The sequence below is a fragment of the Mustelus asterias genome, chromosome 25, assembly GCF_964213995.1.
Source record: "Mustelus asterias chromosome 25, sMusAst1.hap1.1, whole genome shotgun sequence".
NCBI lineage: Eukaryota > Metazoa > Chordata > Chondrichthyes > Carcharhiniformes > Triakidae > Mustelus > Mustelus asterias.
In genome coordinates this window covers 48,911,099-48,923,448 of record NC_135825.1, presented here as the reverse complement: position 1 = coordinate 48,923,448, position 12,350 = coordinate 48,911,099, and the positions used below count along the sequence as shown (strand labels likewise).

The window sequence follows — 12,350 nt, the reverse complement described above, 5'->3', positions numbered from 1 at the left end:
GGGGTCTGACTCGGAGGCGGGAATGTTAATGCTGGGAGAAGGTTTTACTCACACGTGTAAAGAAAATGTTGATGCTCATTGGAAAGTAATTGCTTCGTAGCCAGCACCAGATGCTGAAAGAGACAGATCGCCCGCGGTAGAAGGACAAGAATCAGTCGTAAGGATTGATTTGCTGGAGTCTTTGATGAGCTCCTGTCTGCCGATTGATGTGTGGAACTTCACACGAGGATTGATTCTGAAGCATGGTGCCAATGTATCAAAGAGAGGGTGTGAATATACCCTGAGTGAGGACTGCTCTGACCTCGGAGTGAATCCCTGAAGTGTTGATAACTGTTTCGAAACGTCGACCTCAATTCAGTTGCAGCCAAATGGCTGGAGGCCAGATGGCAGCCTCAGTGTTGCAAGAAATCGCTAAAACTGTTAATGATGCACCACAGATTGTGGTACCATAAAACAAAGGGTAAAGTTATGTACTTTCCATATGCACCGTGACCTCTTGTTTTTCCCTCATTTATTTCATCTCATCATTGGTGACCACATCTTCAGCTGTTTAGTCCCTAAACTTTGGATTCTTCTCCCATCTCTCTCTCCACCTGTAAGGCAGTTTAAAATCTACCTTTTCAATCAAGCAATAGGCCACCTAATCTAACGGCTTTTTCTATGGTTTGGTGTCACTCATTTAGCTGATTTTATGCTTGTGAAGCACGTTCCTACTTTTTGCTGCATTAAAGCTGAGTTGTTGAGTGGGATTTTCCGACCTTGCTTGCCCCCAAGATCGGAAAATCCCGCCTGAGGTCAACGGATCTTTGCATGGTCCGCCCTCGCCCGCTATGATTCCCGTGCTGGGCGGGATGGGAAAACTCCTCCCGCTAGAGTTTCCAACTGTGATTAAACCTTTTTGTGGAGGTTTAATCATGTGACTTGCCCCCACACTCCGGCCATTAGTTGACCAAACGTGTCCATCCTTGTAACACACTGCTTTCCTACACCTTTGGAAAGCAAAATGTCTCATTATCCAACTGGATGACTGTCAACCAAAGAGTCTTTTTCCGCCCCCCCATTTTCATTTTTTAAATATCTGTTAAAGAGAAATGCTCAAAGAAAATGACAAACAAAAACCAATTTCTTTTAATGTTCTGGTGATTTTTCTCCAGGGTCGCACACAGCAGAGTCCTGGGGATCTTCAATCCCTGGAGACTCCAGGCTAATCCCGGAGGGTTGGCAACCCTACCTTGTATATATTGGGGTTGGAGAGCTTGCTCATTGCTGGAGCAGATCTGAAAGTGTTGAGTGTGCTACTTGCAGGCAAAAAGGGAAGTTTCCCAGGGTGGCAGGTACGTGGAAAATTACCCCCCTCCCCACAAAGAACAGTACAGCACAGGAAACAGGCCCTTCGGCCCTCCAAGCCTGTGCCGCTCCTTGGTCCAACTAGACCAATCGTTTGTATCCCTCCATTCCCAGGCTGCTCATGTGACTATCCAGGTAAGTCTTAAACGATGTCAGCGTGCCTGCCTCCACCACCCTACTTGGCAGCGCATTCCAGGCCCCCACCACCCTCTGTGTAAAAAACATCCCTCTAATATCTGAGTTATACTTCGCCCCTCTCACCTTGAGCCCGTGACCCCTCGTGAACGTCACTTCTGATTTGGGAAAAAGCTTCCCACCGTTCACCCTATCTATCTCCTTCATAATCTTGTACACCTCTATTAGATCTCCCCTCATTCTCCGTCTTTCCAGGGAGAACAAGCCCAGTTTACCCAATCTCTCCTCATAGCTAAGACCCTCCATACCAGGCAACATCCTGGTAAACCTTCTCTGAACTCTTACTAACGCCTCCACGTCCTTCTGGTAGTGCGGCGACCAGAACTGGACGCAGTACTCCAAATGTGGCCTAACCAGCGTTCTATACAGCTGCATCATCAGACTCCAGCTTTTATACTCTATACCCCGTCCTATAAAGGCAAGCATACCATATGCCTTCTTCACCACCTTCTCCACCTGTGTTGCCACCTTCAAGGATTTGTGGACTTGCACACCTAGGTCCCTCTGTGTTTCTATACTCCTGATGACTCTGCCATTTATTGTATAACTCCTCCCTACATTATTTCTTCCAAAATGCATCACTTCGCATTTATCCGGATTAAACTCCATCTGCCACCTCTCCGCCCAATTTTCCAGCCTATCTATATCCTGCTGTATTGCCCGACAATGCTCTTCGCTATCCGCAATTCCAGCCATCTTTGTGTCATCCGCAAACTTGCTGATTACACCAGTTACACCTTCTTCCAAATCATTTATATATATCACAAATAGCAGAGGTCCCAGTACAGAGCCCTACACAACCTCCTCTTAATTAGAGAACTATTGGTGTTTATATCACAGGAGGTCATGTAGACCACCATCCCTGTACTGGACTTTCACTGAATTGTACATAAAAAGTGAACCCCAGTTGCACCTTATAGAGCAGATTTTTAAGCTGGAGTTCTCCAGTCTTGTTCACCCCACCACTGCTGTCAGGAAGACTGGAGAATTGGGCACTCAGCCAAATTCACTGCAGCGGGACTGGAGAATCCCAGCTACGGGTGAGGTTATAGAATTCCGGACATATTCTTTCACAGGATGTGGGCATCACTGACAAGGCCAGCATTTGTTGCCCATCCTTAATTGCCCTTGAACTGGGCATGTATGTCAGGCTATTTCAGAGGGCAGTTAAGGGTCAACTACTTTGCTGTGGCTCTGGAGTTATATGTGGGTCAGACCAGGTAAGGACAGCAGATTTCCTTCCCAAAAGGACATTAGTGAACCAGATGGGTTTTTACAACAATTGATGATAGTATAATGATCACTATTACTGAAACTAGCTTTCAATTCCAGATATTTTAGTAATTGAATTTAAACCCCACAAGCTGTCATGGTGTGCCTCTGGATTACAAAGTGCCTCTGGGTTACTAGTCCATTGACATTACCAGTACGCCACCGTCTCCCTTCAACATTGTGTTGTAGCCTTTTGGGTGGATACAAACATTGGGCCTTTAGAACTTTTCAATGAGGCCATATCAATATGATGGCTCCAAATTTCCTCCGTTGATTTTGGGGTAATGGTGCTGTATCTGGGACAGATGGATGTATTGGAATTCAAAGCAAGGCCTAACGTCCATTGGGTTTTTGGAATTAAGGGAATGGTCTCACGCCCTTTACTGTGGGATATTAACCTGCTGAAGTTGTGCAATTAGAATCATAGAATCCCTACAGTATAGAAGGAGGCCATTCGGCCCATCGAGTCTGCACTGACCGCAATCCCACCAGCCCCTATCCCTGCAGCCCCATGTATTTATCATGCTAATCCCCTGGCACTAAGTGGCAATCTGGCATGGCCTATCAACCTAACCTGCACATCTTTGGAGTGTGGGAGGAAACTGGAGCACCCGGAGGAAACTCACGCAGACACGGGGAGAGCGTGCAAACTCCACACAGACAGTGACCCAATTCTCGTGCAGCTGGGGCCTGTTTTGCCTCTATAGCCCTGAGTGCTGCACAGCACTGCACAAATTTGGTGTACTGGCAAGTTCTGTCAAAAGTGGAATCAACCTGACTCTTTATAGCAACCAATCCCAGAACCACTTCATTGGGAGCTTCCAGGTTAACACGATTGGAACTCCAATATTGTGTGAAGGCCTCATTTGACGGTGTCCCGACAGCAGCTCAAAATGTACCCACCAGATTCATCCTTAGAATACTGGATGGAATCAAGGGTCTGATTCTCCAGCAGGTCACAGCCCTGTTCGCCTTTTGTTATGGCAGCAGGAGGGAGACTGGGGGATTTGCCAATGTAATGTACTTTCCAGCCTTCAAACTGCATACATCCTGCCTCATAGCTGGGCAACTAGAGCTTCAAGACCTGTGTCTAACTTAAGCAACTGTCCCTTTGTCTCCATAAAGCCTTGTGTGACAATTAGACAGGTGGCACTGAATTAACATGAATTTCTCGGTTTGAGAGGTTCCAGCTAGCTTTCTAGATTCCATCATCCCTCTCTTGCTGCAGAGTTCAGGGACAATCTGAACCCCATTCTCACCAGTGCATGGAAAGTCTCAGCAGGATGTGCTGATAGACTTGCTACAGTTGGTATAACAGTGGGGCTGGAGGATTCCTGTTGATTCAGAAAGGTGATTCCTCTGCCTTGTTAACTTAAGCGTTCCTTTCTCAAGACCTCTTGCTTCTCTTTATTAACTTCTCATCTCATCCGCCATTCCTTTTCTCATTGCTCTTCACACTGTAGCTTTCAATTGTTTTATTTGTCTGTGTGACAGTTGGGTGAGGGGTAGGTGAGGGGTGGGTGCGGGGGGGGGGGGGGGGGGGGGGGTGTACTTTGTAAATACTGACCTCATCCTAACTTTGAAAGGACAGTGTCACCTACCAGCAAAGAAATCAGCGCCATCATCACAGAAAACCTGTGTTTGATTAATCCTCTACAACAAGAGTAATGTGAAATTAGCTGACAAATTATAAAATACCAAAACCTGGTCAGCTCACAAACTCTCTGCATTCCCTTGAAGACTTTCTAGGATGCTACCGGGACGTGATTGTTTGAGTTATAAGGAGAGTTTTTACCCTGGAGCGTAGGAGGCTCAGGGGTGATCTTATAGAGGTCTATAAAATAATGAGGGGCATAGATAAGGTAGATAGTCAACATAAAAACATAGAAACACAGAAGATAGGAGCAGGAGGAGGCCATTTGGCCCTTCGAGCCTGCTCCACCATTCATCATGATCACGGCTGATTATCCAACTCAATAACCTAATCCTGCTTTCTCCCCATAACCTTTGATCCCATTCGCCCCAAGTGCTATATCCAGCCGCCTCTTGAATACATTCAATATTTTGGCATCAACTACTTCCTGTGGTAATGAATTCCACAGGCTCACCACTCTTTGGGTGAAGAAATGTCTCTTCATCTCCATCCTAAATGACTCCTGGTTCTGGACTCCCCCACCATCGGGAACATCCTCCCTGCATCTACACTGATTAGTTCTGTTAGAATTTTATAAGTCTCTGTGAGATCCTCCTCATTCTTCTGAACTCCAGCGAAAACAATCCTAACTTGGTCAATCTCTCCTCATACATTAGTTCCGCCATCCCCGGAATCAGCCTGGTAAACCTTGGCTGCACTCCCTCAATACATCTTTTCCAAAAGTTAGGGGATTCTAAAACTAGAGGGCATAGGTTTAAGGTGAGAGGGGAGAGATACAAAAGGGTCCAGAGGGGCATTTTTTTCCACACAGAGGGTGGTGAGTGTCTGGAACAAGCTGCCAGAGGTAGTAGTAGAGGTGGGTACAATGTTGTCTTTTAAGAAGCATTTAGACAGTTACATGGGTAAAATGGGTATAGTGGGGCTATGGGCCAAATGTGGGCAATTGGGACTAGCTTAGTGGTTAAAGAAAAAAGGACGGCATGGACAAGTTGGGCCGAAGGGTCTGTTTCCATGAAGACTCTATGACTATGACTGTCTAGATGGCAGTTCCCCTTTCAACATCATTTGAAATCATCATAGAAACCCTGCAGTGCAGAAGGAGGCCATTCGGCCCATCGAGTCTGCACCGACCACAATCCCACCCAGGCCCTACCCCCACATATTTTACCCGCTAATCTACACATCCCAGGACTCTAAGGGACAATTTTTAACCTGGCCAATCAACCTAACCCGCACATCTTTGGACTGTGGGAGGAAACCGGAGCACCCGGAGGAAACCCACGCAGACACGATGAGAATGTGCAAACTCCACACAGACAGTGACCCGAGCCGGAATCGAACCCGGGACCCTGGAGCTGTGAAGCAGCAGTGCTAACCACTGTGCTACCGTGCCGCCCTATGCACATACTCTTTTCACATTAGCTTCCCAGCCCAACTGCAACTTGCATGTGTACAGCACATTTAACATTGGGCTCGATTCTCCCATCTGGGACCACGTCCCTTGGCAAGGGCGGGAACAGGGAGTGTTCCCTGCTGTGGAAACTGACGGGAAACCAAGCCATCTTCCAGCACCAACCTCATTAATTATGCACCCAGGGGTTTAGTGCTGTACTCTGTGGCAGGACAGACTTGATTGCATGTGTTCCACCGTCATATCTGGTCCTGAGACCGCGTTCGCTATTTTTCCAGAAGCAGCCACCTAATTGGCTGCCACCATACTTGCTGTCCAATGCTACTGGCCCAATCACAGCCCAGGAGCCTCGGGGCTCTGTCTAACATGGGTGCAGCTGAAGCGAGCAGGTCAATGCAAGGCAAGCTCCTCGGATCGAAGGGGAAAGCTCTCCTGGGGAGGATGCCATTCCTACCCTCTTTGGGAAATGAGGCCACCGGCTCCAATCCCACCCTCCCACCCACCCATCGCCCCCTCAGGGTTAGTAAGAGGCACCGGCTCCAATACCCTTACAAGATGTTCATAAGGCCACTGGTTCCAGTGCCCAATGACACTCCCCACACCCAACTGCTGCAGGAGGCCATCCCCACAGAGCTGGCAGCCTTCCCATGTGGTGCAGAACCTCTTGGCCACACAACATCCCTAATTGGGGTCCCTAACTATTTAAGCTGCCCGCCTGCCTTCATGCAGCAGCTGGCAATGTACTTCCACGTTGCCCCTGAGAAACATCCCATACAATGGGATTTGCATCGGAGAACCCAGGCCCTGCCACTCCCAGTTTTCCTGAAACACCCCCTCTTCACTTCCACTCCCATGGGACAGGGTAAATCAGGCCATTAGCTTTGTGAATCTCCCCGCAGCTGCTTCTTACCTTCCTGGGTATTTACAGCATTTTCCATTTGTAATCTACATTTTCATTAGCCGCTGTATTTTCATTTAGTTTTGTCTCATTAAAATATTCTTCTATTCCTTTCTCCCTCTTGTGTTTATGCTGTTTTCCCTTTCCAGAGGTTTCTCCTGAATGTCCAATTGGATTTATTAGTGACTATCTCATATTGACGATTCCTCATTCTGGTATCCCCACAAATGAGCACAACCTCTCTACATTCACCCTGTCAAACCCTGTTCATAATCTTAGACACCTCAGTCAGGTTACCGCCCCCCCCCCCACCCCCCCCCCCCCCCCCCACCTCCCCACCCCGCCCCGCACCGCCCCTCCAAATCTTCTAATTCCTGGAGGAAGGGGCTCTAGTTTATTTCGTCTTTCCTCTTGATTTTGATTACATTCCAGTAAATCTCTTTTGCAGTTTCCCCAATATCTCGAGGTCCTCATTATAATGCGGAGAGTGGAATTGTTCACAGCACGCTTTCACATATATTTCATTGCAAAGGATTCTAATTCCGTGTGAAATACTTTGCAATTTTCTCTGCAAAATGCGATAAGATGCCGTACAGGTCATTTTCTTTTCTCTGTTACACAGTATAGAATCAACTTCTTAATCAAATTAAAAATGATGAATGTAGCATGGACCAAGATCAAAATAGGCTGTAAATTACTTTGTAGATTGCAGCAGCAGGATTGTTGGACTGTCCCTTTAAAAAGCTCATGCTCTGAGTAGAACATCTACTAATGGAACAATACATCATTGAACCTGCTGAACAGTGGCAACGTGAACATTAGCACAGGGAGGAGGAACTAACAATCATGGCATGTACCATTCAACCAGCTGAACAGAACTGTGATTGCAATTATTTTCCACACTAAGCTCTAATTCAGATTGGGAACATTTTTCACATTCAACAGGACTTGACAGCTAAAGCACGCCATGACACAGTTGCTGTTTCCCAAGGGAATGGTAATTGTGCTGAGTATGCCTGCATTCCCAGTCTTTGCTATTTGGCACAAATTTCCAGCATTTTCCAGAAATTTCCCTTCTTCGAAAGTAGACTTGTACTGAAGGGCTTCCCTGAAATGCAGCTCCTGAGTCACACAGTTCATATCATAGTTTAAAGTTTATTTATTATTGTCGCAAGTAGGCTTACATTAACACTACAATAAAGTTACTGTGAAAATTCCACCGCCTGTTCGGGTACACTGAGGGAGAATTTAGCATGGCCAATGCACCTAACCAGCACGTCTTTCAGACTGTGGGAGGAAACCGGAGCGCCCGGAGGAAAACCACGCAGACACGGGGAGAATGTGCAAACTCCACACAGACAGTGGGAATCAAACCCAGATCCCTGTGGCTGTGGGGCAGCAGTGAATAATAGAATCATAGGGCCTACAGTGCAGAAGGAGGCCATCTGGCCCATCGAGTCTGCACCGACCACAATCCCACCCAGGCCCTATCCCCATAACCCATACATTTACCCTAGCTAATCCCCCTGACACTAAGGGACAATTTAGCATAGCCAATCCACCTAACCCACACATCTTTGGACTGTGGGAGGAAACCGGAGCACCTGGGGGAAACCCAGGCAGACACGGGGAGAATGTGCAAACTCCACACGGACAGCAACCCAAGCTGGGAATCTAATCCAGGTCCCTGGCGCTGTGAGGCAGCAGTGCTAACCACTGCGCCACCGTGCTGGTTGTGGGGATAAAATGGGAAAGGGACTGACTAGATTGTTCTACAGAGAGCTGGCATATACTTGAAAATACATGAAAGGACTTCTCAAAGCGAAAGAAAAGGTTCTATAAAGATATGTTAGGAGAAGATGTAAAATGTGACGGTAAGAATTTTTTTCAATACTTCAGGCCATGGAATGAATGGTGAAAATCATAAAAGTTGCAAATGGACTTGAAAGAGGATGAAGAGAAGTTATTTAATATTCTGAATGACAACTTTCTCAAAGTATTCACAAAGGAAGATGTGAACAACATACCCTCTTCAAACAAAGGAATCGGAAGCAGAATTAATGACTTCAATACAAAGGATATGGAATTCCTCGACTGGCTGAAAAGGTTCAAAACATAAATTGGGGCCAATATCTTCTTCACACAGAGGGCGGGATTTTCCAGCCGTGCTCACCCCGAAACCTGAAAATCCCACCCAACGTCAATGGACCTTTCCATGGTCCCTCCCTCACCCGCTCCAGTTCCCCTGGCAGGTGGAACGGGAAAATTCACCCCAGAGAGTCTGTGTGTGGTAGAGGTGAAAATTCAAGAATTATTGAAGTAGCAATGAGATTCCGCAATGGAGACAGTGAGGAGAACAGGATGAATGAATGAACTAAGATGGGCTGAATGGCCTTTTTCAATTTAATGGCTGTGTTGTTTTCCCTCTTGAGATGCTGCCGGCAAGACCATAATTTATCACCCATCCCTCATTGGCCTTGGGAAGGTGGTGGTGAGCTTTATTCCTGACCCACTGTAATGCATGAAGTGATGTCCAGCAGGAAGTTCAAAAATATTGACCCAACGATAAAGATCTATTTCTAAGTCAGGGTGGTGTGTGACATGGGGGAGCATTTGGAGGTCAAAGTTTAGTTGATAATACTCCTGTGAAGCATTTTGGGACAATTGGCTACTTTAAAGGTGCTATATCAATGCAAGATATTGTTGTTGATAGTGTTCCCATGTACCAGCTGCCCTTGTCCTTGGAGGTGGACGTCACAGATTGAGGAGGTGCAGAGGAAGAGAGTTGGGGAGTTGCTGCAGGGAGTTGGATAGCACACGCTGTGGCCTTGGTGAATAGCTTTCCCTTCATTTCTCTATTACACTCCTCACAGCACGGAGCCCAAATACAGTGGTTCCCATGGTTTCCAGGGCAACAAAGAGAAGTGCAGCATTAGAGTCCCATCCCGAGGCAGAGCCCCGAGGTCAAACCCTCCCCCCCAGCCCAACCCCCATGTCCCTTGAGGGTCCCCCTCTGCAGCCTGGTAGTAGCAGAGGAGCTCGTGGGCACATTTGAAAGTAGTACTTCCCTCCTTGCACCCCCCTCCCTCAGGGTCCCCGATTGTCAGGAGCAGGACTAATTGGCATCCATGGGACTTCCCATTTGGGTGCTGAGAGGAGGGGGGAGAGCATCCCAAGAGGCCACTGAATCAGGGTTCCAGCCCACTAATCATATTCAGATGTATTTAAATTAGTTCTGCTCAGGTTCTCGCCCGCTCTGGATGAGAATCTGATTGGGTGTAGCGAGCAGAAAACTCGCAATGGGTTTGACACCTGGTCAGAATCCTGATTTGTCCCTCATGTCCGATTGGACAGGCCATCAGGAATTCCAGAGGGGGCTAGCAGCCCCGGAGAATCACCCCCTCTGTTTCCTATGTGGTGGACAATCCTCTAACTCTGCCCCCAACACAATAAACACTTATCTAGTGGCATGGCCCTCACCCCCAGGACCTGCTCCTCTTCTCTGTGCTGGTGGGAGTCATCCCCATTGGAGTCCCAACAAGTGTCCAGAGCTAGCCAATCTTTGATCACTAATTCGAAAGCCTGAATGTCGAATAAAAACATAAATAAGGAACAGTAAAGGCTGGAGGGGAGAGTGGGGGTTGGGGGGGGGGGGGCGCGGGGAGTGGGGTGGAATGACACCCCACACCCCCCCACCTTTCTCCTTCACTTCACATCAAAAACAGAAGTAGAACGCTTGCTCAGAATACAAGGGATCTGGTCAAAATAAAAACTAGACAGCTTGCAACTCAACATAAGCCAAGTCACTCACTAATCGCAATGTTCCTCACACCCAGCATGTTCGCTTTATTAAAATGCAGCAAATGCTCTTTCACACCTTCATGACAAGCTGATGCAACTATCTCTAAGGGTCAACAGTTACCAGCTTTTTGTAAATAGATGGAAAATGCTGCCTCTCTCTATCTGAGGCACTGCTGTGGCTTCTTCACCTTTGACCGTCAGTTGAAACTTTGACTTGAGCAAACAGGGAGTTAAGAACCCAAAATGTACAATGGGATTTCCATTTCCCTTTAATTTGGGCCACTGGCGGGCGGCACGGTAGCACAGTGGTTAGCACTGCTGCCTCACAGCACCAGAGACCCGGGTTCGATTCCTGGCTTGGGTCACTGTCTGTATGGAGTCGACACATTCTCCCCACGTTGGCGTGGGTTTCCTCCGGGCGCTCTGGTTTCCTCCCACAGTTTGAAAGACGTGCTGGTTAGGTGCATTGGCCATGCTAAATTCTCCCTCAGTTGTACCCGAACAGGCGCCGGAGTGTGGCAACGAGGGGATTTTCACAGTACTTCATTGCAGTGTTAATGTAAGCCTACTTGTGACACTAATGAATAAACTTTAGTGTGAATTACCTGGAATTACTAGGTTTATAACCAGTGTTCTGGGGATGATTCTCTTTGGTTCAGTCCATTTCTTTGTGGGGATCGGGTTGCAGAGAAAGAGCAGCGTGCCAGTGGCCAGCAGTAATGTGTAGTTACTCACCCATAGCCTCAGCAGGTCCCTCCTGTGCCGGAAGGATGCTGACCTTTGTCCCTGTCTGCTGAATGAACTGCAGGAGGTTTGCCTGTCGTAGTTCTCTGGTCAGTTCTTCCTGCTCACAGCGTTTCCTCTGTGGGGGAGGGGGAAAAATAAGTTGTTTGGTTCTTTACATTAAGGCGACCACAGCCCCAAATCACCGCAGTGTTCAATGTTCAATTGTCTGTGTGCTAGATTATGTGAGTCTGTTTACTATTAATGCTCACTGTGCTTGATTGGTTAAACTCAGAAAAATAAGCAAAAATCACACAAACACAGGACAATACTACACTCCTCAAGAAAACACTGGCATTCAGACATTTAAACTACGAAGATGGATCACATAAACGTGGCTCGTATTCCCATGGGTTTAGAAGAATAATCAAATCGATTTATAATATTACACGGGTTTGATATGGCAGATGCTGGGAATCTATTTCCTCTGGTGGGGGAGTCATGCACAAAAGGACACAATCTTAAAATTAAAGCCAGGCTATTCAGGAGGGAGATCAGGGAGCAATGTTGCACAGAAAGGATGGTAGAAATGCAAAACTCTTTCCCCAAAAGACTGTGAGTGTTGGGGAGACAGCCAGAACTTTCAAGATTGAGATGGAAAGATGTTTTGTTCAGTGAGGATGTCGGGGGATGGGTAACAAAGATGGCATATGGAGCTGAGATGCAGGTCAGCCTTGACCTAACTGGAAGGCACACAACAGGCTGGAGGGGCTGAATGGCCTATTTCCGTTCCTGTGTTACTTCGCTTCTTCATGCGAGTTGATCCCTACATTGCAGAGATGAATGGGCCATATTCTATTCTTCCTAGCTCGGTTACCATGGTGGTTCCAGTGCTTAGGTCTGCTTTCTGGGGGGGGCTTGTGGAACTCAGACTTGCGAGGCATGTTGTGAATGGTCATCCAAAGGCAATAGGACTGACATTGGTCTTGTCCAGCAGCACAAATGGATCAGAGACCTGATTGGCACCATGCTCAAGTAAGGCTGCTGCC

At 47.3% G+C, this 12,350-nt stretch overlaps 1 protein-coding gene across 2 annotated transcripts in view; it reads right to left on the bottom strand.

Annotated features, from left to right (window-relative positions):
- Positions 1-12,350, bottom strand: part of LOC144479165 (ras association domain-containing protein 8-like) — a 94,110-nt gene that overhangs the window by 7,330 nt on the left and 74,430 nt on the right. For both annotated transcript variants that reach the window (XM_078197758.1, XM_078197757.1), the window contains exon 4: positions 11,314-11,440. In XM_078197758.1, the coding sequence (XP_078053884.1) occupies positions 11,314-11,440 (127 nt within the window). The remainder of the gene's footprint in view (positions 1-11,313; positions 11,441-12,350) is intronic.